Consider the following 25,199-nt stretch of genomic DNA (forward strand, 5'->3'; position numbering starts at 1 on the left):
GCGCTGCGGCAACGCAGATGCCAGCCGATGATGTCCGGGGAGAGGCGCGAGGGGAGCCACAGCCCGAGGAGAGACGACCCGAGGGGGCCGGTGGTGCACGGCGGTGGTTGAGGCGCGGGGCCGACGCGTCGAAAGAAGGCCGACGCGTCGACGATGTCAGTGGCCGAGGTGGTCCAGATGGCTGAGCGACGCGACGGTCCACCGCGCTGGCTGGGGAGGGCGGAACGGACACGGTACACACACAGACACACTGAACCCGCCAGCAACAGCGATCGACCACGATTCGAACCTCTGATTTGAGGCGTAGGTACCTCGTGGTGGGTGTGCATGGTGGCATTTCTGTGCTGTGGAGCTGCTGTAAGAGTATAGGAAGCTCAATTCCACCGTCCTAGGGCATCCCCATCTGCCGCCCATCCGTCATCTCCGCCTGCCCCAGACATGTCCAGCACAGATACCACCAGGAGGAGCTCAGTGGCCGGAATTACGTCGATACTGTCGTCCCACTCGGGCAACGGCGGCTCGTCGGCCTCGGGGTCGCCGTTTAACTCGAAGAACAAGCCGCAGATCATCACCCCCAGGATCCAGGAGAGCCAGCTCGGCGAGGCGATCCAGTACCGCTCGCAGATCTTGGCCGACTTCAAGGAGCTTGGCCAGCCGGACCTTGTCCACCTCTCCAAGTACGACAAGTCCAGCAAGCAGGAGGTCGGCGACTACCACTACGTGACCGGCATAAACACGTCCTCGGTCATCCAGCCGTTCATGTATCTGCAGACAATCCAATTGAGTGACAAGGAGGCCGCAACCAACAAACACATGAAGATCGGAACATACTGCTCGTACAACATCTTCAGCAAGGGAGATCTGCGGATCCGCTGCCAGTTTCCCGGCTCCGCCTCCCCGATGATCCAGTTTGTCCCCTCAAATAGGGCTAAAATCACCATCACCATAGGCACCGAGGACGAAAAGCACCAGGCGCTCTGGACGGAGACCTACGTCTCCTCCCTCATACGTTCCATCCTCTTTGCAGACTCGATCGAAAGACATCTCCCGGGAATGTGCAAGTTCAACCCGATCCAGTCCACAAAAGATACCAAGGAGGCCATCAAGTTGCTCTGCAGGTTCTTGCAGAGAGGCCCCGAGACAGGCTGCTCAGATATCATCAACAGGCCCTCGTACACCAACAACTTTCTTGTCGACACCCTCTTCAAGCTCCTATCCATAACTAGGTACCATGACCTTGCCATCGAGGAAATCGAAAGGGTCATGGTGAGCAAGAAAATCAACCTAAATGTGTTGATCGTGCGGATATTGATCATGAAGAACGACTTTGCCAAAGCGGTCCGACTAATGCACGACTGTTTGCTGAAGATTCCAAGGGACGGATGGATGTTGAACGAACAGGCGATGTTCTTGATCGACCAGAACAGGCCCGACTTAGCGTTGATCCCAGCGATGATTTCTGTCGAATGCCTTCCCTCGGAATTCCTGTGCTGGAAAAACTTGATCATAATATACATTCTGCAAAAAGACCTGAAAAATGCCTTGTTAGCCCTGAATTCGTCTCCAATGTACACCAATAAAAGAAAGGACATTTATGCCGCCCTCAAGCCTAAGAACTTCGAGTTCCCGTTCCCGCTAGAAGGGAAGATCGAAAACGTATGGAAGGATTGTGAGGCTTTTGGTTGCATCTCCGGGATTGGAGGAATCGTCGAGTTCTCCCCAAATAGAGAAATAGATAAGACTAGCAAGTACCGTCTCAGAGTCTACGAAGAAACTAAACTAAACTGTACATTCAAAGAAGCGTATGACCTACTGGCAATTATGACCAAGCAGTGCGGATGGGGAGACCTCCTCAAAATCCGGTCTGAAATTTTTGTCATGGAGGACGAATATAACGAAGTGGTAAAAAGCGAACAGCAAAGGGAAAATTCGAACTCCAAGCTAGAAAAGAAGCAAGAAACCAACGGGTCTGTCCAGGCCAACGGGTCCAACGGTCCCAACGGTTCCACCGACTCGCAACAGCAGCAGCAATTGCTAGGCCCAAATATAGAAAATGACTTGGACGAGATAAGTAGAAAGAAGTTGACCGAGCTGAAGAACGCATCAACCCTGTCATTGGCGGACATCTCGAACCGGTTTAAAAGCAAGAGGCTGAGCGAGAAGTGGCTAGACTCGCTTTTCTTGATATTCTACGAAAACTTGAAGAACGTGTTGATCTACCAGAATGACCTCGTCTCCAAGCCCGACGTGCAGTTCTGTCCCCTCGAGTGGGAGCTCATTGGCGAGGAGTGTTTCAAGGTGCACTTCTACGCAGAGGGGTTGGTACCGTTTGACACGTGCCTCAACCAGCGCTTCAGCATCTACGCGTGCTACAAGCTCTTGAACCACTTCTTGGCCCTCACAAAACACGAGGCCGTATTCGCCGAGTTAAACCTCGCTGGAAGCGACGATGACAAGCGCCTGCTCAAGGAGAAGCTCACCCTCGACCCTGACTACGTCCTCAAGCTCTGCTGCAAGCTTATCAGCTGGACCTCGCGGTTCTACGGCGAGCTTCCACTTCTCTGCTTCGAGACGCTGCAGGCGCTCATGAACATGCCCGACTGCGATGCCACCGTCTTGAAGAGCAAGTTGGAGTTTCTTCTGCTCGAGATGGAGGACACCGAGAAGAAGAAGCACAGAGAGGCTACGAGCGACGAAAAAAGCCTCTACCGGGACATGGAATCAAGCCAGGGCATTTCCGGGCTCGTCGAGAGATACATCTCGTGGCTGAAGCAATTCGACGAGGACGAGAACTGAACCCAAAGTAGGCAGTTGGCCCGTACCCTTCCTTATCCCCCTATATACACTCCATAGCTGTAACAAGATAGACGACCCAGAACCAGGCCCTCTTTTGCAATCGACGCGTCGCCCAGTCGCGCCGCCCCGGGTGGGAGCCACACGCGGGGGAAGCACGCAGGGCGACGCCGGCGACAGCTTCTGGCGGGAGTTGGCCGTACTGTTTGAGTGGTGCGTGGAGGTGGTGAGCGGTGCAGGCAGAGGCAGGCAGGATGGGGAGGGCCGTCGGTGTCGTCTGGCTGGGAGTCGCTGGCCGATGTGCAGGTTAGGAGAGGAAGAGGGCTGATAGAGGTCGAGCGGGGGGGGGGGGCCGGAGTAGGGCACGCTGGGAACTTGTATCCATAGAAGTCGCCGGATACACAGGTTACCGGATAACAGCATCGGCAGGAGTGTCTTGCATTTGTCTTTTTTTTTCTTCTATTCACCCCCAGCCAGCTTTTTTCAGACAGACATCCACGTCTCATAACCCCCACCGTACTCCACACCAGAGGTTTATTGCGTCGGATAAACTAGCACCCGTCCCGTCGCAGTTACAGCAACAGAAGCTCCACTGCACAACGAAGGCTGTCACACGAGCACACCGCCTGCACGCCGTCTCTTTGCCACGGACCGCTTATCTATCGACCACATATGCATATAGGTTCGTTTATGCACAGACAGCACTGAATTGAACACAGGCATACTGAATATTCCAGCAACAGACGAAAGAGAAATTTCTAACCTTTTATTTCCTTCCCCCTTTCCTTTCACCAGCACACACATACACAGCATTCGGTATTGACACGAATCGCACTATCACCTAGTCATTCTTTAATACCTGCCCTGTCTTGTTTCTCTGCATTGTTTTTACTTGTTGTACACGTTCCCATACTGCCCATACTACAATCAATTGCATATACCGGCTCCTCTCAGCATACACTACTACACACGTTTCATCCGTATCTCTTCAAGTCCACAGTATATACTTGATGTACCATTAGCTCAACATTTGAGGAAATTGACACAAACACATACATTCTATAGCTTCATCTAGGATCTGCTAAATTAAAACATCCACACCAGCTTTACTTTATTTGATTTTACGACTAAACAGGGACTTTCAATCCTCGGACTTTTATACCATATTACACCCCCACACACACACAAATAATATTCGTCAAGATGTCGGGATTCTGGAAATTCACAAGCAACTATGCTTCACGGGTCACCAAAATTCTCGAAGCAGAAGACATTTCTTTGGAAGATTTGCTCGACGAGAAAGAGACAGTTTCCGAACTATTAGCCTCAAACGCTAGATTGATCGAATATCTCAGACGACCTGAAATCTTGGAGAAGCTCGTGGATTATGTTGTCGAAGATGATGAATACCAGAGAAAAGAGATTGAGTTGGACTTGGAAGCTCGTGAGAACCTCGAGGCCGAGGAAGAAAGGAAAGAAAACGGCGCAAGCAATGAAAACGCAGACGCCAAGTCAGAAAAGATAAATAATAACAATACTGATGCCAATGAAAATAATGAAGGTGAGAAAAATACAGTTAAGGTGAATGGCCAGAAAGAGAAAGAGACTGAGCAGTCGAAGCAAGAAGAAAACGATGAAAACGTCAGAAAAGAGTCTGATGATGAAGTGAGCACTACTAATAACACAGAAGCCATTGAGAAGAAAGAAAATGTTGACCTCACCAGCAGCAAAGAAACTCCAGAGGAGAAAGAGAAATTTGTTAACAAAGATCAGACGCAGAAATCAGATGCCATAGAAGATGATGAAGATAGTGATAGCAGCGACGATGATGACGACGACGACGAGGAAGACAATGATGACGACGATGACGATGACGACGATGATAGCAATGACAGCGACAATGATGACGATGAAGAAGAAGAGATGATTAATGAAGAAGAGTCGGAAGTAGAAAAGCACACAAGAAGAGCACAGGTTGCTGCAGAAATACTGTCCATAGATGTTTGGTCCATCACCGACGCGTTCATGGAAAGCGTTCATCTCTTACAGCAGCTTTGGTGTATTCTTGATAAACCTGCCCCACTACCTATATTTTCCGCTACTTATTTCATGAAGATTAATGAGCATTTGCTTGACATGAAGACTGATGAAATGATACAATTTATCCATCAAGAGCCAAATCTAGTTGAGAGATTCATGAGACATATTGAGACTCCTCCATTGATGGATTTTCTCTTGAAAGTTATATCAACTGATAAGCCAGATGACTCCACAGGGATAATCGATGTATTGAAAGATCAGGGATTAATTCCTTCCTTATTGTCCTTCCTATCGGCAGAAATACCTTCTTCAATCCAAAGCGCTGCAGGTGACTTCCTCAAGGCCTTTATTACAATATCTGCTAATAATGCTGAAAATACAACGATAGGACCAAATGAACTAACAAGAGAACTAGTCAGTGAGCCAATGATTCGGCTACTGGTAGATATGATGCTACAAGGCGGAACAGGTTTATCCAATGGTGTTGGAATTGTGATTGAAATCATACGTAAGAATAATTCTGACTATGATCCAGTGCCGGTTGTGTATGTCACAGTGGAATCACACCCGCCTACGCCAAGGGATCCAATCTACTTGGGTACCCTGGTGAAGATATTTGCAGAAAAGCTGCCAGAGTTTACAAAGCTTCTCGAGAAGCCAATTAGCAAAACTTTGGATACTCCTTTTGGCAAAATTGAGCCTTTAGGGTTCGAGAGATTCAAGATATGTGAGTTGGTTGCAGAGCTTATACACTGTTCCAACATGGCATTGTTGAATGATCAAAAAGGTGAAGAGCTGGTCAAAGAACGTGATGAAATTAGAGAATTTTTAATTGAAAAGCACAAAGAAATGACTAAAAGGGTTGAAACAGATTCCTCTTTGTCTCTGGAAGGAACTGACATGTCAAAAGAAATTGAAAATTTGAGATTGTCAAGGAGAACTTCCGAGGACGAAGATGTGGATAAAGAGAAAAATGACAATAGTGAAAATGAAGTTTCAACTGGAGATAATGTTGATGATGAGAAGCTTTTAAGAGAAAACCCAGTTGTTGGAGATCAGCTGAAGATTGCTCTTTATGATAATAAGATAGTCGTTACCATTCTTGATATGTTTTTCAACTTTCCTTGGAACAACTTCTTACACAATGTCGTATTTGATATTGTTCAGCAAATTTTGAATGCCACGATGGAAATTGGATATAACAAGCATTTAGCTGTTGATTTGTTTGATAGATGTCACATAACTAAGCTGATCATCAATGGACACAATAGATGTATAGAATACGAGGAGAAGACAGGTCTCAGATTAGGTTACATGGGACATCTTTCCTTGATTGCTGAAGAAGTTGTGAAATTTATCTCATTGGACATCCATCATACCACATCAAACGCCAGTGTAATCGATGAAGCCATCGATGACATAGAATGGAAGCAATATGTTGATGAAACCTTAGCTGATATCAGAAATAAATATAATGCCGTTCTAGGAAGTGATGGAAAACAGATGAATGAGCATGATATGAATTTGTTTCAAAGAGTTTATGGTTCAGGTGAATATGATGACGAAGAAGAAGAAGACGATGATGTGGTCTTAGAAGGCAATGATAATATGGTCAATGGATACATGGACTCAGAAGGAAATGAGGTTGGATCAGACAAGTTTTCTCGATACATCGGGGAGGAGATCACTGGGGATCTACCTGACAGATTTGGGTCGTCAGATGAAGAATCCGAGGATGATGATATCAGACAAAGAAGAAATCAAATGTGGGCAGATGACGAAAATGATGAAATTGAAGGTGTCGTAGACTCACAAATGGGTGGACATCCTTATCATGAAATGTCTGCCGGTGGCTTGGATGATGAAAATATCGATATAGACGATGAATACGATGATGATGATGACGACAATGACAACAATCAAGACGATTCCAACTCTCGCTACATGGTAAATGATGATTACGGTGATGGGTATGACGATTATGAAGATCCCAATGATGATGGACAATCTTACAAAAAGATGAACCATCCATTGTATCAAGCAGATGGCTCACTTAGAGCTATGAGTAATGAAAAGTTCACTGATGAATCAAAACTGGAGTATAATTCAGATTAGACAAGGTCTGCTGTCCAAGAAACCACATCATGCCATCGAGGGTTTAATTACCATTTTGCTAAACAATTATGGGTTTTTTCGTGATGAGAATACCAATGTTTCTCTTTGTTCTCCTTTTCATCTGCCATCATCCCTGCTACTAATTTTCTTCCCCTGTTTTATTAATTTATGTTCTTGTTATTCTACTGGTTTGGTTGCCATAATTTTCACTTTCTGTCTTTTTTTTGATCTTCATGAAATTGTACAGTAATTACTCCTTTTCAATAATTTTACCTCACGGTTACGTCTGACTTTCTTTCACAATTGTTTTCTATATAATTTGATTAAATTAATGAGTACTAAGTTTATAAAGTAACATGTTTAACTGACCTACTGAATTAGAGTAAGAGTTTGAGAGTGTATCTTCCTCTGTTTGCTAGTTGACTAATCGAAAGACATTGACTAATAAAATTACATAATAATAAAACATATATTCAGTAAAGCATGATAGGCTCAGAAAAAATGTGAATTTTCTAATAAAGCTTAAAAGGGTTTTTTCATAACGGTAAAAGCAACACCCAGGTTTGTAAACAGCAGACCTGAAGACGACTGTCGCAGCCTAGTTGTACTGATTGCCAAATGAACCGGTTGGAGACAGAACGGCTCGAGTGTAAACAGTTACCTTGTGGTAGCTATAGATTCTCCTACTTGAATAATCAAGCTATTCACAAAATCTAGGAGATTTTCCTTCTCCATGATAGCTTGTCGTTTTTCCTCCTCTGTCTTGTTCAACTCTATTCGAAGGTTTTGAATAGTTTCCATCTGCTGTTTCTTGTTGACTCCGACACCTGGCAAAGTATCTATGATGGTCAAAATTTGTCGTGTCTTGAGTATTATATCTGTTGACAACTCTTGCTGGCTGGATCGGAATTCGTGTTCGGTTGGTGGGTTGTGGTTAGCATCTGTCGCCTTTGGATCTGCCGGATTCAAGGGAACAGAATCATGATTTTGATCTATATAAGAAAGGGCCGAAAACAAAATGTCAATCAGCTGGTCCAAGCATAGCTGCAGCTGCGTGAGTCGATCGGTCATTGAGTGTTTGATACAGTTGTGTTTATTCTTTTGTAGGACTCACAAGCGAGCTTGACCCGTCAGAGGGTTGAGTATTTGTTGAATTTTGTCTGATGTGGGTGTAAGAGAAAAAAGAGTGGAGATTGTAGCGGAGCGAAATGCATCACGTAGGCGAGATATGTTCAGCACTTCGTATGGGGATATTCGGCACTTATGCTCGGGCTTTCGACACAAGAAGACATTTATAGTCATACCTCATAGTTTACAGAGGCTGAGTGCAGTTTAGTATCTACACCATGTCTGCTGATTATTGGCTCTCCTCCCAGCGTATGCATTTCCAATATACGAAAGATCAGCTCAACTCTTTGAGATTCAATATACTGCTGTGGGAAAAGCAAAAAGTGACTAATAACTCATTGATGATCAGATACGACACGAGCATGAGGATATTCATACACCATATGATTGCTAGGCTTGGAAGGCGCTTATCGTTGAGGCAAATTATCCTATCCACCGCTGAAGTTTACGTTTCGAGGTTTTTGATAAAAGTTTCACTTTTGGAAATCAACATATACATGTTGGTCGCCACCAGCGTCTATGTTGCGTGCAAGATCTGCGAGAGTCCTCAACACATAAGAACGATACTTGCCGAAGCAAGAAATTGCTGGCCGGAGTTTATATCCGGAGACTTCACCAAGATTGCCGAGTTTGAATTCTACTTGATTGAGGAGTTGGACTGTTACCTAATTGTGCATCATCCATACAATTCTCTTGCACAATTGGTCAGCGTCTTGGGGAAGGCCACTGACTCGCAGCAGAATGATGCGGATAGCGCATTGGGTGGTACAGGAAACGACTTGAATGACGAGCGGAACTGCCAGTATAGGTTGAATTTGACTGACAGCGAGATCGAGAGCGTGTGGCAAGTCATAAACGACAGCTACATGACAGACTTGCCCTTACTGTATCCACCACACATCATAGCGATTGCCGCACTACATATGTTTTTGACGCTGAGGGTAGAAGGAGCCGACGGAGGAAATGGTGAGACGGGGCTGGACTCTGCGGGCATGTTCCCGAGCTCGAAAAAGGGCCTCAAGGGAAGCAACGGAGACCCGCTGCTGAGCTTCATCCTGGAATCAAACGGCAAAAGCAATGCAATGGGTGCTTCTGCGGCCGGCCCCGCCCACAACGACAGCAGCAGCAGCAACAGCAACACGCCGGGGGCCGGCGGCTCCCACAGCAGCTCTGCTGTCGCCGGGGGCGGCGGCGACGATGGCAACCTGGCTCGACGCAGCAACAGCAACAGCAACGGCGGCGGGAAGAACGCCATCGGGCTCGGCGCCAAAGGCGCCACGTACAGCCAGCTGGGGATGCGCCGCAAGTTGAGCCAGTCGATGTCCCACACGGGCCGGGTTCTCCCCCGGAGCGGGAGCGCCGGCGCCAGTACCACCACTGCCGGAAACATGGCGATGAGTCTGAGCCCGGAGAAAAGCGCCGGCGGGCGGCCGGGCGCCGCAGGCGCCCCTCCCGTGTGGAACGCACGCCTCGACGCGTTCACAAACTTCCTGGCCGGCTCCAACGTGAACCTGGAGGAGGTGATCGAAAGCGTGCAGGAGCTCCTCAACTTGTACGAGGCGTGGCAAGCGTACGACGAGGGCGCCATCCGGCAGACCGTGAAGAACGTGCTCATGACGCTGCACACGCGGGCCGCCGGCCTCAGCGGTAATGCCAACATCGCCCATCCTAGCAGTCTCCCGAACGCAGGCACCATGAACCCCGCTGCCTCCTCCTCCGCTGCCCCGGCCGCTAACAACGCTGCAGCCCACCTGTAGGGAACCGCCTCTTCACCCCGTACCCCTACCTGCTATAGTCCAGCCAGCTCCGTCCGATTCATGAAGTCACGTGCCCCAGCCCTCTCAGAGCCCCGCCAAAGAAGGCTGAGCCTGGAGCAACGGCGCATCAGGGGAAAAAAAGGCGACGTGGAAAAAGGACGAAAAAAAAGCGGAAAAGGGTGAAAAAGCTTTGAAGTGTTGAAAGCGACTTGCTTTTTCTGACACGCCAAGGGTGCGGGAGAGACGAGGAGGGAGGAAAAGGCCAGATAAGTGGCGGGTCTGGGGTCTGTTTTTCTTGTGTGGTGGGGTGGTGGAAGTGGGAAGAGGGTAGCGGCATCAGCAGCAGCAGCAGCAGCACGAGGCAGAAACAGAGGACTGCAGGCCATCCGCACACCACTCAACAGAAGTCGTTGACCGACCGATCATTCATTTTCCCCCAGACCCCTGCGGCCCCAGCGATTCGTTCCATCCCGCAATGACAGGCCATTCCTCCTCCACCGAACCGCTGTCGTCCGACTCGGAAGACGTGAGACAGAGATCCAGCACCAGCGAGAAGACTGTGTCCGGTTCGCCGAGAACGTCCACGATTGAGCTTGCGAGCGACGACGACGTCGACGACGACTACGCTGAGAAGGAGCGTCAGGCCCGGCGGACACACAAAAGGCTGCTGGACCTCAAGCAGATGCAGACGTCGCAGAAGGTGGACCGGTCCACCGTCCAGCTCTCCATTCTTTTCTACATAGGCCTCTTTGTGGCCGCCAGGTACTCGTCCCGTCCGCTCTGGAGCAAATTCTACACTCTCTCATACAAATACCCGGGCCTCGACTCCTACGATATCGGGCTCGACGACCTCTACTTTACTATATTCTGGATCATTAACTTGCTTTTTCTAAGGAGCTTCCTTATCATTTACTGCTTTAAGCCTTGTGCAAAACTCCTCGGCATCAAAAAATTCAAGGCCACCCAGCGGTTCATCGAACAGACGTGGTCCATGTTCTACTATTCTCTCTCTTGGGGGTTCGGGTTCTACCTCTACTCCACCTCGGACTATTTTTTCAACTGCCACAACATCTACGCCAACTGGCCACACGACAAGCTCTCTGCTCCCTTCAAGCTCTACTACCTTGTCCAGACCGCCAGCTGGTTCCAGCAGTTTATTGTCATCTTTTTAGAAGCAAAGAGAAAAGACCACCTCCAGATGGTCTCCCACCACGTCATCACGTGTCTCTTATGCACAGGCTCCTACTGCTACTACTTCACCAAGATCGGACACATTATCCTATTGCTTATGGACATCGTCGACGTTCTCCTATCCACTGCCAAGATTTTGAAGTACTGCGGCTTCCAAACCCTTTGCGACATTATGTTTATAGTGTTCATGGTCGCATGGATAGTCCTCAGGCATGGTGTCTACGTGTATGTTCTTTGGTTTAGTTGGAAAGAGGCCAGAAATATCATGGATGCAGATTGTTCCAAATTCGCACTCAATGAATATGTTAAGCTGTGCTACACAGATTTCCAGATCGACATCTTCTTGCTCTTGCTATCTTTCCTACAACTCATAATGTGCATATGGATGTATATGATTCTCAGAGTGGCTTTCCGCGTCATTCGGGGTGGTTCTGCTGATGATGTCAGAAGCGACAGTGATGAAGAATAACTGGCCGGAATGAGTATTGAGCACGCTTGGATGTACCAAAACATACCCTTACACACAGAAAAAAAGGTATAGACATAGACACAGTCATAGACACAGTCACAAACATAGACTAGGCATAAATGCACATATCATCAAAAATACATTTATTTTCTGTTTACTCCCCTCTTTTTCTAATCTTTCTTTTCCCTCTTTTTCATCTCAATGGATCTGATTGAATGTAACAAAAGCGGTTTATAGCACTACATAATAATTATTTACTCACACCAACTTTGCCTTTCTTACTCGAAGAGAATAGAGTAAAGACAGATGAACATGACAATCAGGCCCCAAACGATCAAGAATAACGAAATCTTCTTCAACAAAGGACTCGTAAATAAGCCGTTATCGGCTTCCTCTGGAGAACAAGATTCTAGTCTTCTTTTGGTGTTTACGTCGTCACTCGCTATCAACTTGTACCCGTAAAAACCTGGCAACACAAAACTTATCAAAACACCACCTGTAGCTCCTACAATAGAAAGAATTAACTCGAAGGAGTTCAACAACAATGCGCCAGAGTAAGAAGCCGCCAAGAGGACAGCACTCAAAATGTAGAATCTTTGGGTCGACATCGGAACATCGACTCCATGCCCCAATGTTACCAGTTCATGTGAAAGCTCTAGAAACGCAGAATCTGGCTCATGAGATCCAAATAGTGGAGACGTTTCATCTATCCTGGCGTGCTCCTCCTCTGCTGTTTCGCTTTTGTTGCTCAATTTCTCACTGAAAACATGGTATATGTTGTTAAAAGAAACCCGTGCCGGATGAAACATCAACGGGAAGGAAAGGATAACCATCAAAACCAACAACGCACGGCCCGCTTGAGTGTAAAAATTATTACCGTACATGAGTAAAATGTTCCCTGCCAAAGTGTTACCGAAAGTGAGATATCCCGCGTACGAGACTGATAGGAAAATAAACGCCGTGATACTCATAGAAACATAGGTGATGCTGCAAATCCTCTTCATGGTAGGGTTTTCTAACTCTGACACAATCGAAAATTGGGTCGGACATGTATAAGCCAAAACAATGACTCCAAGTGTTTTGAACACAGGCTTGATTCCTTGCGGCTTGAAGTAAGAAATACCGCCCAGCTTTTCGGTCGGGATGTTTTTGTAGTCTGTACAGATTGCAACAATGAAGTATCCATAAATTAGTACACAGATGTAAACGATGGCAGCTAGAGCAACAACCGATGCATACTTGAGACTATCAATTTTCTTCATCAGACATAGTGGCACGATCATGATCGTTGAGTAAGCAATGTAAAACACCTTCATCGAGTGTGCACTCCACCCATCAAATGTGTAAACTAGAGGAAGTAAATCCCCCGTTAACACAAGATACGAGATGTTAACTCCAAAACATTGTAGGAAAATAGCAAAGTCGAACAAAACAGAGAGTTTCGGATATGTGATTCTGCACACCGTGAAGAACGTTGCTGTGCCCCTGGGTAGAAACTTGGAGGCAGCTCCTTGCAAGATCATACCCATTCCATTTGCCAGGCCAGCAAAGAGGATAATCAGCGTCCCTAAGAAAATGGAATCCGTGCGGAATGCATATGGTAAAACCAAGATACCAGACCCAATGATAGTATTGACCGTATTGATCACACTAGAAAGTGGTGTGGCACCCTTGATTTGGTCATTCATGATACCAACGAGTTTTCTTTGGATTAACAAGACAAATGTTTTTACATCGTAACTAACAAAATTTTGTCTTTCAAATCTTTTTCATGGTGACAACTTGACGAAATCATGTCTACCCATTGCAGACCTGCAACAACAATGATTCCGCGGAATTCGCTCCCCGATTGCCGGGCCGTAAAAATTCCTACCAAATGGGTAACTGCCCCCCCCACATTTTTCTAGACACTTTAGTCATCCGGGTCGGGAAATCTGGGTAGTCCGACACCAGGAAGAAGAGCAAACAAGAGAGAGAAATACATGGCACAAGCACGAGGCGACACATGTCTGGAGCAGGTAGAAGCAGGCTACAGTCAACGAGAAGGCTAGTCCCGTCAGAAAAAAGGAAACGTGCTTTATTCTCTTGTGACAGATGCAAACTCAGGAAAACGAAGTGCAATAGAATTCAAAATAACGACTTGAAATATGATAACATCACTCCATGTTTGCAGTGTTCAAAAGCAGGGGTTTCTTGTACCACGTCGATACCGAGAAAGAAGAGGTTTTACGGGCCTGTGAAAAATATAGCCTTACATTACAAATGTCTACTAGCGCTGGTGACTGGACTATTCCCCGATTCTGATGTCTACAACATTGAGGAGTTGATCGATATTGGCCATAAGTTGAAATTGGAGATGCCAACGATGGACTCGGTAGATGAAGTATTAGACAAATCCGAAAAGGAATCGCTTGAAAAATTGGAAAGAGAAACCAAACATATGGAAGTCCAACAATCTCATGTGAAACATGAACACGGAAGTGATCATGCTGAAAAGGACTGGGATTATGAAAGCACTCCAAGCGCAGATGCAACTGATGCATTAGATGAAGTTATTTTGTCAAAAACAGTCACAGCTGAGAAGGCGTTATCAACAGGAGGAGAAACACAATCAGCTGATGAAACTCCAACCTCTAAAATTTCAAGCAAAAATGAGAAAGAAGTAGGTTCTAGGTACCGAGCTACGCCCGCTCAACCTCAAGATGCAAAGGATGATCCAAAGCTCTTGGATAAAAAGCTAACACAAAATGTGTTCTCAAAGCTGCCGCCGGGCATCAAAATCAAGAATAATAGCATAGACAATGACAGGTTGATTATGGATAAATTCGGTCACACTCATTTTATCGGAAATTTTGGAACAGCATCACTATTGAACGGATTGTGCGATATCATCATCAAAAGATCATACAATCAGCAAAATCCACCCACATCTACCCAAGATATCCGTGATAGCTCGGTGCAAACTATCACCTCTGAAAATGTGCCCGTCTACCAATACCCTACACATTTATACAACCTGGATACCATAAACGTTGACCGGTTTCCTCTGATCAATATAGTCGAGAGAAATGAAGCTGATGCATACGTCAAAGTTTTTTTTGAAAAAGTTCATCCATACTATTTCATTTTTATTGAAAGTCACTTTATGGACAAATATGAAATATTTTGGGAAGAACTAGATTCAGATGTAATCAAGGATACTGAGAGATCACATACATTGTCCAGATTGAGCAGTGCTGAGATTTGTACAATTTATACTGTATGGATCTTAGGAAGACGCTTTCAGCAATATGCAGATCCTGAAAACCTTCCTGAGGATTCGGTGCTTGATCAGGATATGATCGGTAAATTCATTGATATAATAAAGTTATCTCTATCAGATGTGGTGCTAACACCTTCCATTGATGGCATTCGTTTGTTAATTCTATTTTCTGTTTATTTGTCAAGTATAAAGGTCAGGGAAAGCGGTTATTGCTTGATGGAGCTAGCGGCCATTCAAGCGAAAAGTTTAGGATTGCATAGGAAATCAATAGTCAATAAATTTAATGACCAAAAATCTGATGTCATGAAGAGGATATTATGGTCCCTAGCTAAGGCCGAAACAACTCTTTGCTGTTCTTTTGGGAGAGCGAGTGCCATTCCATGGGAAGAGATTGATATTCATTTCCCTGTCATTGAAGATGAGACTGATGAACATTTCAAAATATACTATTTACAAAGCTGCAATTTAACAAAAATTATATTTGAAATTCTCGATTATAAAAAGAAAACTCAAAGAGATCCATTATCGCTGGTGAGTATCGAAAAGGCACTTTACTTCAAAAAAAAGCTTGAAAGCTTTTGGAGCAATTTGCCGGAAAGTTGGAAAGATTATAAATCACTGCCTATCAAAAGGTATAAGCCAAAGTTGCATATTCAGTATCATTACTATTACATCACATTGACTCTTCCAATGTTTTTACATATTGTTAATTCGCATAATTACATAGTGAAGAATGATGATCCTTTTTTGTCATTACTCGTATGCGGTATCAGATCTTCATTCAAAACGGCGGAGATAGTCAGCTACACTGATTCTAAAGGTTTTTTCAACGGAACCATTTATTACGATGTTTTCTACTGCTATAATGCTATCATGGTTCTAACGCTGACTTATATATTATTCAAATCATCTCAACCCTTTAAAGCAAAACAAATTATTGACCTAAATAATTTGAACTCAAATTACAATATCAATCTTGAAGCAATTCTAGGGTCGATTAACCTCATTAGAAAGCTGGTTTTGAACAATTTGCATCAAATAGACGGGACAATGAAGAGAATGTCGGACATTATTGAAACACTTTTGGAGGATCTTGGTATTATTCAAACACTAGTGAAGAAATACAACGCACCCGCCAGCAATGTCAAGAAAATTGAGGGCAAGGATGAAAGCGGAAAAACTAGTGTCACCAGTATTCCTACAGGTTATAGAAGACTCAAAATCAACTTGAACAAGTATGATTCAAACAAAAGAAAGAGGAGTAGCAGAGTCCCGTCGACGTTGTCTACCGAGATGTTGGCGAGCTCCAGCTCTAAGTGCAACGCGCTAGATAATGCCGATCTTGTTTCTTATGGGACAGAAAGGGAAAAGGTAAGTAAAGTGGACGCTGACTTCATCAAAAGCAAGCGTGCCCAGTCGCATCCTGTAGAGTCTGTTAGCAACGACTTGAAAGCTACATCTTCAAGTGCAGAAAAGCCTGTCAAGGTCCCTCCACAGAACTACAAAGCTGAAGCAGATCTCCTTAAATCATACTCACCAAATGTTTATATGCCTGAGAATGAAACAGATGCACCACTTACCCCGTTCATATACTCCATGGACGGTAATAGTAGCACTAATCTTTTCTCTCAAGGTTTTGGTATGCCTCAAAATAGTAGCGAAGGTGGGAATATAAACACGGAGGAGACTTCTTTGATGAGCTCTGACATCAACGATGTTTTGAGCTCAATGAGTTTGAACACAGATTTGATGGATGCCCTTTTCGGAACCGACCTTCTCAACTTGGACCCAGATTCCATGATTTAGGACATAATGGCCTGATGCAGTGGCAAAATATTAGAATGATTAATGATATAGCATGTAGAATATGATCCTCTTGATTTGAAAACAGACTTCTCGAGCTCCACTATCACACGATTTTTCCGACGGCCCGTAAGTAAGTCCTTATAATGCAAAAGGGACCCTGAGTTGGGGCCGGGTTATTGGCATAGTATATAGGGGAGCGTCAAAAATGTAAGCAATGGGGGAGAAAATGCGATAACGCAGCGAGAGCTGTCCTTTTTGCCTAATCGGGCAATCCTATGCCGGTATCAGCTGGGCTTCGCTTTGGAACTTACAAAGCGTATATAAGGAGGTTCTGTAAGCTTAAGTTTCGGTCAATAGATTTTTAGGAACCAACGAATGGCAGCTTCTAACTTCTGAGAGAAAGTTTGGTACATTTAATACTTTTGGCACTTCTATGTTTATAGTGTCGTCTTCTTTTTTTACATCTTGGTTTTCGGCAGAGCAAGTCTATAGCACATAATATAGCAAGAATAAAAGCAATGACAGTAACTACAAGTCACTACTCACTATTAGCAGTTCTCTGTGTTGTTTTGATTGTCTTGTACTTTGCAAAGAGATCATTGGACATCATAAACAACCCTCCCAAATCAAAGAAGAAGGGTTATGGTGCCTCAGAAGATGAGCCAGTGCCTCTACCTACTCCTCTAAACATTACTCCCGAAGAAGTTAAGACAAGAGATGACAGACCATGGAGACCATTCAGATGGCCTTACCATCAGACTATGTCAATCTTCAAGCTTGATGTCAACCACTGGCTTGACATGGATAAATACTACTATGATTATATCAAAGAGAAGGAGAGAGTTATCCACACATATGGTCCTGACAACTTTGACTCGCTACCAGGGTCTGAAGATGCATGCCTCGAGTTAATGGAGACTGTAAAAGAACACATGCTTCTAAGATACCCACTCCTTTTCACTACGCCAGATAACGGTGTTCATGTTAAAAACGAACTTACTGGTGAAGTTCTTGACTTCTCAGAACCTTTGAAGGAAAACCCATTGGTCTACATTTCGAAAATGGCAAAGGAGGACTTTTATGTTGTTAGAAAAGGTGAAGATGGTGCACATAGACTGGTGGCTGCTGCAGTTCCTTTTCCAGGTGGTTCTTTCGGTATAAAGTATAAGTTGGGAAAAACTTTAGATGTGATCCACACTGAAGTCCCATACTACGAAGAAAAGTTGAAACCTTCAATGGAAAAATGGTTTTCCAGAATGAAGCCTGCTGATTTAGTAGAGAGAGCTTCCTGGTACATTTCATGGGATCACAAACTCTTATTGAACAATGTCTATGCATTGAAAGAAGGCGACAAAGTTCAGAGTGACATTTTACCTTCGCAATTTAATGTTAGAGTTGAACGTCAAACATTAAGAAGATTGCCTAAAAGCAAAGCTATCATTTTCACTAACCATCCTGTTTTCTACTCTATTGATGAAATGAAAGATGAACCTTTAGTTCCTTCTTTGATTAGAAAGATCATATATGAAGCACCAGAGAGCATTTGCAAATACAAAAACTTTCAATCATTTAGAGACCATCTTCTACCATATCTCAACAACCTGGTTGATGAGCAAATAAAGAAAGGTTTGATCACAGAAGACACGCCAGTGAAGACTATGCCTACATATCCATTTGCTTCTTTCTTGAAAGATTCGGACGACACGAAGGGATGGTCCAATCCTAAGTATCCTGTAAATTACTCCAAGGAATTCCACAAAGAAATTGAAACGGCTCCTGTACTTGAGCGTGACACATTTGCCAGATCTGCAAAAGTTGGAAACCTCATTTTTAGTTCTACTTAATATGCATGCCTGCATATTCTAATCTCTTTGTAAAGATGCTAGAATTCATCTTTTATAATTTGTTTTGTTAACCCTTCCTTCCTTTTTCCCTTTTCACATTCCCTCGGAGTATAATACCTTCCAGCGTCATTTACCATGAAAAAGACAAGAAGCTAGTTGAACAGTTAATTTTATTAGTTTTGTATGCTATGTAGATTGTTTATAATTATAAAAAGTATGCAATTATATTTAGAAAAGATGACGATGCTAGTAATTACTGTGCACAATTCTCTTCAACACTATATTTTCGTTGACGGTTTTGAAAAATTCCATCTTAGGGATACTAGATGAGACCTTGAAGTTATCAAAATTCAACGATACTCCATTGTTGGCAAGTAAAGTTTTTGTAGAAGATGATGTATTGAGCATACTGATTGAAACCAAACCATGTATGTCAAGCGAGCTTAAAATTTCCAAGAATTCTGCTCTTTTTAATTGGGTAATGACGTTGTCGAATATTTTACACTTTTCAGAATAATATTCAAAGAATGATCCCAAGGAAATGGCATTGGAAAGTTTTTTACAGCCCTTATTTTTATTAGTTTGAGCTCTTTCTGTTTCTAGTTTTTCTTCAAACTTGAACAGAAATGCAAGAATCATTTTTTGCTGCAAATTCAGCGGTTTTAATTTAAGCTCGAAATTCGAGTTGAAAGAGGCTGAGCAGACCTTGACAACTTGTGAAATCATCACCTTTGGGAGACTTTCAATTGGGGTACGTAAAAGTTCATTCAAGTCTTTGGTCTTTAGTAGATTCTCTTCGAAAAGATCTATGGATTTGAACATCACATCAAATGCTTTTCTGAGATCGCCTGTTGTGACAGCTGATTTCTTAGCGCAAAATTGAATTGCCGCAGGATGAACTAAAGGTGGTAACAATGTGTGTTTTCCAGGAATATTTTCCTTGTTGTTTTCAAATAGGGTGAATAGCTTGGTCGTAATAACTGATTTGATTTGGTCGGCTGTGTAAGGCAAGAACGGAACTAATTTTGGGTTGATGCAATTAGCCCTCAGTCTAGGTAAAAATCTATCAGTTAAATCCAATGCGTTTGCAATCCCTATTAACAGCAAGTTCGGTTTGGTGTCGGAGTCAATCAGATTAGAAGCCCAAGTAAATAGTTCAAATAAAGACTGTTGGGATTTATTCACAATGTTATCCATTTCATCAAGGACAAGAATGGTCATATCACAATCATTTTTATTCGTCTTTTGGAATAATCTTGACAATTGGGCAGAACCGTTTGCTGAGTTGAACTTCAAGCCCGAAATTTTGTAGTAGATTTCTTTTAATAGTTCAGATGCGTTTGAAATAGACATGCAATTGAACTTAATAACCCGGACTTTCCTCTCAAGGTTCCCGTCAAGCACAATCTGATGGACATTACCATCACTTGAGCTATTTTGTTTGGCGTTGGACAGTAAATGTTTGATGCTTGCATTGATTTGAGCAGACTTGCCTGTTCCTGGCGGGCCAGAGACGTATATAGACCCCGATTCTAGGCTCACCAAAGATTTTGTGATATAAGAGTCAAGTATTTTGGCCTCCTTTTCCCGGCCCCTCAAAACGCAGTTCAAATCGAAATGCGGTTGCGAACTTCTCAAGAAAAGGTTCTTGGCATCTGTGTAAGGAGACTGTTTTCTTTGAAGGATTTGTGAATGAGCCAGGGAGGCTGTTTTTGGCTCGAGAGATTTGGCGTTTTCTGTAGCCAAACTCAAATTCAAGTTCTTCGAAACAGAGTTCAACGATGTGTTGGAAAGCCGGACCGCTTTCACCAGATGTTCTGGAGTAACCGGGGGCGTAAGAAGACCCAAATCGTTTGAGATTGAAAGCGGTTGCACCTTCTTGTGTCTTTTGACTTCTACGTTCTTACCACAGGTGTCATTGAAATTGTCGTTTCCATCATAAAGGACATTGAGAGTTCTTTTCAGGCTCATTTGCTTTAGCTCGATAGTGTAGCGCTTTATTGAGAGAAGGAAGAAGAAGCAAGACCTAAGAGGTTCACAAGAGGATTGAAGGGTTGAACAGAAAGCTCAGTAGAAGAAATATGAGACACGAAACAAACTGATTCTCTCTTCCTCCCTCTGTCTCTCTCTCACCCCTGTCTCACCTTCCCTTTCGGTCTTTTGCACCTGCAACGCGTCAGGGAACGAAATGGATCTGCAGCCCATTTGACTTCCCAATCGGGAAAAAATGACAAACTGCTGCTTTACGTAATATTCACGTGACTTTGGTGCTGAAAATACAAACACCGGGTAACTGGTGTATTAAATTAGCAAAATTGTAAAAATAGGAGAAAATTAAATTTTGGTTAGCAGAAGAGTGAAAGGCCATGTATTAGTAAATACGGCAACTTCAGGTTCAACACCTGCGTGGCTAAACCGTATCCAAACCAGTTTCTTTTTTGCCTAATTCCAACACATAGACTCTAGCACAACAGGTGTCTGCACAGCAAGGTGCTCTCGGGTTATTGTTTTGTGTCTTTCCCTTTTTCAGGTTAATACAAGGGGCATTTAGACAACAGCGGAAGATACCTATATAATTACGAGCCTTCCCAGTTTACCACTTGTGTTGCCTATCTTTTGGTTGTGCAGCTCTGTCCGCCTTGATTGAAACACTGATCTTCCCAAAATCTCCGCAGCCTGTCGAGTTTCCCTAGCTAGTTTTTGCATCACCTGAGTATATACACTCAGTGTTGAAACGAAAAGTCGACCCACCACACAACCTTTCCTTGCCCTCCAGCTTTCTCCTACCAGAAAATGGTTGAGCACCACAATTCTGGAGGTGGCGGGCGATATTACAAAGATGAGACTTCCAGGAGATCACGAAAGTACTACTCGTCTCCTCATAATTACAGCACATACTCCTCTTATACATCGAATCCGAATCCTTTCCCACCCTCTTCCAATTCCCCACAAGCGCAGCAGCAACACTCTCAGTCACAATCTTCACAATCAAATCCGTTTTCCTCACGAAGAAATGACGGTTCAAACCCTTCAACTAACCCCGAAGCACAGCAACCTCAGACTTTTAATTCACCCACTTCTGCTTCTAGCTCCCCCTCCTCATATTCTTCAAGGACACAGACTACCTCGACTGGAAACTGGTACCATACATCACAGCCCAAGAGAACAAATACCTATCGGACCAATCGACCCCCGATCTCCATTTTGTCAGCCTCGGGTCAGAGCAGAAGAAGTGTGCCCGGGTCTTATAGAGAGGACTTAATGCCGCAACAAACTTCCAGATATGCAGATTACAATGGTTACATGGAGTCGTATCAGCATGATCATTATTTGAATGGTCCAGCGCATAAGAAATCAGGGTTCAGTAAATCAAAATACAATGGTCAATTTACGAACTATCCAAAAGGTAGCAATGGGAGCAGTATAGAGTATAGAGAGTTCCAATCTTATCGGCAGAATCACAACGGCTCACTGTCAGGCAAGCAGTCCCTCATGGACTCGAAGACCCCCGTAATAGGCACTAATAATTATAAAACGGAAAAGAGCAGTAGCCAGGAACCACCGCGTACCGATTCTGAGGATCATGATATTTCTGATGTGGCAGACGTTTCAGAAAAATACACGGAAAGCAGTATAGAGAAGTCAACAAGCTTTATTGCCAATAATGAGCCGCAAAACGAAGATCAACATAAAGCTGTGGACAAAGAGGATAAAACTGATGCTTTAGATGAGGTAGACATGGACGCTGACAATAATGAAGAGAAAATAGCTGAAATCAAAGTCGAAAGTATCAGCAAGGTTAATGATGAAACTGTTGCTAGTATGGCTGATAAGCCAGCTACTTTGTCGTCCGATTTTGATAATGGTTTTGATAAAAAAACACTTAATGACAAAGAAAGAACACCAGAGACATCTGTTAAAAATATTGGCACTCCTGAATCAGCAATGATAGATGCCGAACATACTGTTAAAGATGTTCAGCCTGAAGCAATAGAGGATGTTTTTCCTTCTGAAGAAAAAGACACACACTCATCCGCACATAGTGCAATAAAAAACAATGATTCGCAAATTGACTTTTTTAGTAGTTCGGGAGAGAGAAACATCGGTAACACAAAAGCTGAAGATGCGGATAGGAATCAAGCTAATTATGTTCGAAAGGCAGATGAATCAAGTGATGATGAGCATGCAAAATGTGAAGGATGCATTTTTCCAATGCTTGAAAATCAGTATAGAGCTTGGGAGTTGAAACACAGACCAAAGTCTGAAAGAAGAAAAAATCTCAAGTATCTGAACAGGTCAAAATTGAAAAGTCTATCCCAGTACAATTTCTTGGATAAGGCTTTTTTGATATTTAAGCAAGCTGATGCCTTCATACTCTTCGACATGTTAAAGGAAAATGCAGCTTTGATTGAAGATAAAAAGGCCAAACTCACGGAGCATTACGTATATTCCAAATTTCTCTGGCAAAAGGACGTTGCTTTTTACGATAAGCAACTGGAAAAAGCATACGAATCTGAAAATGATGTCACCAAGAAACCCAAAATTGAGGAGCAAACCTCCTCAAAAACTACTAGCTCTCGTCGAAGTAGACACCATGGTGATTCTGTTCGGACAGAAGCTGAATTCATGGAAATTTTGGCGTCTTTGGAACAAGAAAGGGAAAGAGATCCGCTAATCAGGGCACAATATGGTGCGGCAATAATTCCTGATATGATTTTGGATCCTATTGAGAAATATGCCTTGACTAGAAAAATGGATTCCAACAATTTAGTCAGAAATAAGAGCGCTTGGGCCCAACGTATATTAACTGATCCTGTTGATACCTTTACTGATGCGGAGCATGCTAAATTTTGTGATCTTTACACCTTGTATCCCAAGAAATTTGGCCGCATTTCCCATGACATGGGTGGTTTGCGGAGTTCTGAGGAATGTGTTTTACACTACTACAAAACAAAAAAGACCACCAATTATAAACAGCTGGTTGCTAATAAAAACAAAAAGTCGAAGAAAAAATCTGCGAAGAAGAAAAAAGATTCCAAAACAAAGGGTGATGCAGCAACACCTGATACATCAAATGTTGAGAATGATGTCTCCATGGATAATTCAAAGAGTCCAGATACTACTAATATCATAGGGGTTCAAGTGCAGGACACCGATTTACCAAAAGACGAAGTTATCAAAAGGAAACTAGAAGATGTCGAATTTCCGGAAACCAAGCATAGGAAACTTTTGGAAACCAGCAATCCACTAGCACCATCTTCAAATGAGAACGTTCTGTTAGACGATAGCAAACCTGACCAGCTTTCAAATGGTGAATCAGAAGTAAAACTTGAGGATCAGTCCAATGCAGATATTTCGAGTACTTTGAGTCACGTAAGTTATGTTAATGAATCTTTGGAAGATCATCCTAAAGTTGAAAATGTTTCGGATCATGTCCCGCTTAATATCGATGAATCTGTTGGAAAAAACAAGAAACACAAAAAGAAGGACGAAGAAAAGTCTCATATTTCTAGTTACTGGAGTGTTCATGATATAAACAATTTTCCATTACTCTTGGAAAAATTCGGATCAAGGTGGGAAGACATTGCTGAGGAGCTTGGAACCAAATCAGCCACAATGGTGAAAAACTACTATCAAAGAGGATTGGTTGAGCATCCTGATTGGCAGTCTTTCCTTGCGATCAACAGACCTTCACAAAATAACGTGCACCCTATCGATAGCAATGACTATAATGCATTACAAACTGAACAGCAAAGACGTCCTTCAATGGGATATTTTTATAAACCAGCCACATCCTATGCTACAAACTATTCAAATGTTCATCAAATTTTGCCTGTTGCACAACAACCACCTGTAAATATACTAAATGATAAGGATGATATTAGCAGGCTGCAGCATGTGCCTCATTTTGTTCCTATTGGCCAGACTGCTCCACTTTATGCTCCTTATGTTACCGACGTGAATCCAATTGGACCAAGACCACCTATACCTTCGCAAGGTCCCATGCCGGTAATGCCTGCAAGAAATGGCATTATGAACATGAGCTCTTTGCTGAATTCAGGTACTGGCTCACTTCTTCAACACACTTCACCTCCTCCTCCACCTCAGCAGCAGTCTAACTTACAACTCCCGCCACTAAACGCGCATTATCCGATACAGCACATAAAACCTCAATTTCCACCTACAATTAGGGGACCAAGTATTATGAATTTGCTGAACAGTGAAGATGCTCAGCCAAACAATAAATTTGAAAGTATCACTCCCGATATCCGTCAACCTGACTGTACTACTCGCACCACTCCATTCAAGCCGAATATTAGTAACATTATGAACTCACCTGGGAAGATGGGTATTCATGACCCTGATAATTCAGTTTCGGTTTATCACCATTCTCGACAATCTCAGCCATCTCAGCTACCTCAGCAACCTCAGCAACTTCAGCAACTTCAGCAACCTCAAGGGCAGCGATCCCAGCAAGGTCAAGAAAGCCTTTCACAGTCTGCTTTTATGGGTGGTACAAGTGCTCTTGATGCACTTGCTCGCATTGCCTTCGAAAGAAAATGACAACGCTTTATTACATGTATATTTCATCATTAACGACTGTATATTTAACGCTTTTAGGATTTACTATCCCACGAAAAACAAAGCCAACGTAGTTGAAGGGCTAATGACGCAATGATTTATAAAACTTTTGATAAAGCTATAGAAAACGTACTTTAAAGTATAAAAGTTTGAAAAAAAACATAGTTATTCGGATTCAACCTGAATATGGATGTTCTTGCAGCCAACAAAAG

At 43.5% G+C, this 25,199-nt stretch overlaps 10 protein-coding genes across 10 annotated transcripts; 7 read left to right on the forward strand and 3 right to left on the reverse strand.

Annotated features, from left to right (window-relative positions):
• The first annotated feature begins 219 nt into the window (after positions 1 to 219).
• Positions 220 to 2,886, forward strand: PICMEDRAFT_15449 (hypothetical protein). Its single transcript, XM_019160829.1, has one exon. The coding sequence runs from the start codon at positions 439 to 441 to the stop codon at positions 2,794 to 2,796; it is 2,358 nt and encodes a 785-aa protein (XP_019018620.1). The 5' UTR covers positions 220 to 438; the 3' UTR covers positions 2,797 to 2,886.
• Positions 2,887 to 3,996: 1,110 nt separating this feature from the next.
• PICMEDRAFT_23847 (hypothetical protein) lies at positions 3,997 to 6,888 on the forward strand (the record flags this gene model as incomplete). The annotated part of the gene is made up of 3 exons (XM_019162326.1): positions 3,997 to 4,237; positions 4,499 to 6,682; positions 6,758 to 6,888. Coding segments are annotated over 3 exons (2,556 nt in total), but the record flags the coding sequence as incomplete, so codon positions are not given.
• Positions 6,889 to 7,605: 717 nt separating this feature from the next.
• Positions 7,606 to 8,019, reverse strand: PICMEDRAFT_30686 (hypothetical protein; the record flags this gene model as incomplete). The annotated part of the gene is made up of 1 exon (XM_019162648.1): positions 7,606 to 8,019. The coding sequence occupies one exon, from the start codon at positions 8,017 to 8,019 to the stop codon at positions 7,606 to 7,608; it is 414 nt and encodes a 137-aa protein (XP_019018622.1).
• A 239-nt stretch (positions 8,020 to 8,258) lies between these two features.
• PICMEDRAFT_40880 (hypothetical protein) lies at positions 8,259 to 9,692 on the forward strand (the record flags this gene model as incomplete). The annotated part of the gene is made up of 3 exons (XM_019163112.1): positions 8,259 to 8,780; positions 8,868 to 9,001; positions 9,362 to 9,692. Coding segments are annotated over exons 1-3 (951 nt in total), but the record flags the coding sequence as incomplete, so codon positions are not given.
• Positions 9,693 to 10,515: 823 nt separating this feature from the next.
• PICMEDRAFT_32146 (hypothetical protein) lies at positions 10,516 to 11,493 on the forward strand (the record flags this gene model as incomplete). The annotated part of the gene is made up of 1 exon (XM_019162745.1): positions 10,516 to 11,493. One exon carries the CDS (start codon positions 10,516 to 10,518, stop codon positions 11,491 to 11,493), a length of 978 nt encoding a protein of 325 aa, XP_019018624.1.
• Positions 11,494 to 11,771: 278 nt separating this feature from the next.
• On the reverse strand, positions 11,772 to 13,181 carry PICMEDRAFT_71575 (hypothetical protein; the record flags this gene model as incomplete). The annotated part of the gene is made up of 1 exon (XM_019163956.1): positions 11,772 to 13,181. One exon carries the CDS (start codon positions 13,179 to 13,181, stop codon positions 11,772 to 11,774), a length of 1,410 nt encoding a protein of 469 aa, XP_019018625.1.
• A 1,070-nt stretch (positions 13,182 to 14,251) lies between these two features.
• Positions 14,252 to 15,982, forward strand: PICMEDRAFT_21016 (hypothetical protein; the record flags this gene model as incomplete). Its single annotated transcript, XM_019162181.1, has 1 exon — positions 14,252 to 15,982. A coding segment is annotated over one exon (1,731 nt), but the record flags the coding sequence as incomplete, so codon positions are not given.
• A 1,097-nt stretch (positions 15,983 to 17,079) lies between these two features.
• Positions 17,080 to 18,405, forward strand: PICMEDRAFT_71577 (hypothetical protein; the record flags this gene model as incomplete). The annotated part of the gene is made up of 1 exon (XM_019163957.1): positions 17,080 to 18,405. The coding sequence occupies one exon, from the start codon at positions 17,080 to 17,082 to the stop codon at positions 18,403 to 18,405; it is 1,326 nt and encodes a 441-aa protein (XP_019018627.1).
• Positions 18,406 to 18,571: 166 nt separating this feature from the next.
• On the reverse strand, positions 18,572 to 20,443 carry PICMEDRAFT_15453 (hypothetical protein). The gene has a single exon (XM_019160830.1). The coding sequence runs from the start codon at positions 20,374 to 20,376 to the stop codon at positions 18,652 to 18,654; it is 1,725 nt and encodes a 574-aa protein (XP_019018628.1). The 5' UTR covers positions 20,377 to 20,443; the 3' UTR covers positions 18,572 to 18,651.
• A 408-nt stretch (positions 20,444 to 20,851) lies between these two features.
• PICMEDRAFT_15454 (hypothetical protein) lies at positions 20,852 to 25,079 on the forward strand. The gene has a single exon (XM_019160831.1). The coding sequence runs from the start codon at positions 21,199 to 21,201 to the stop codon at positions 24,967 to 24,969; it is 3,771 nt and encodes a 1,256-aa protein (XP_019018629.1). The 5' UTR covers positions 20,852 to 21,198; the 3' UTR covers positions 24,970 to 25,079.
• The last annotated feature ends 120 nt before the right edge of the window (positions 25,080 to 25,199 follow it).

The sequence above is a fragment of the Pichia membranifaciens genome (assembly GCF_001661235.1).
Source record: "Pichia membranifaciens NRRL Y-2026 unplaced genomic scaffold PICMEscaffold_2, whole genome shotgun sequence".
Lineage (NCBI taxonomy): Eukaryota > Fungi > Ascomycota > Pichiomycetes > Pichiales > Pichiaceae > Pichia > Pichia membranifaciens.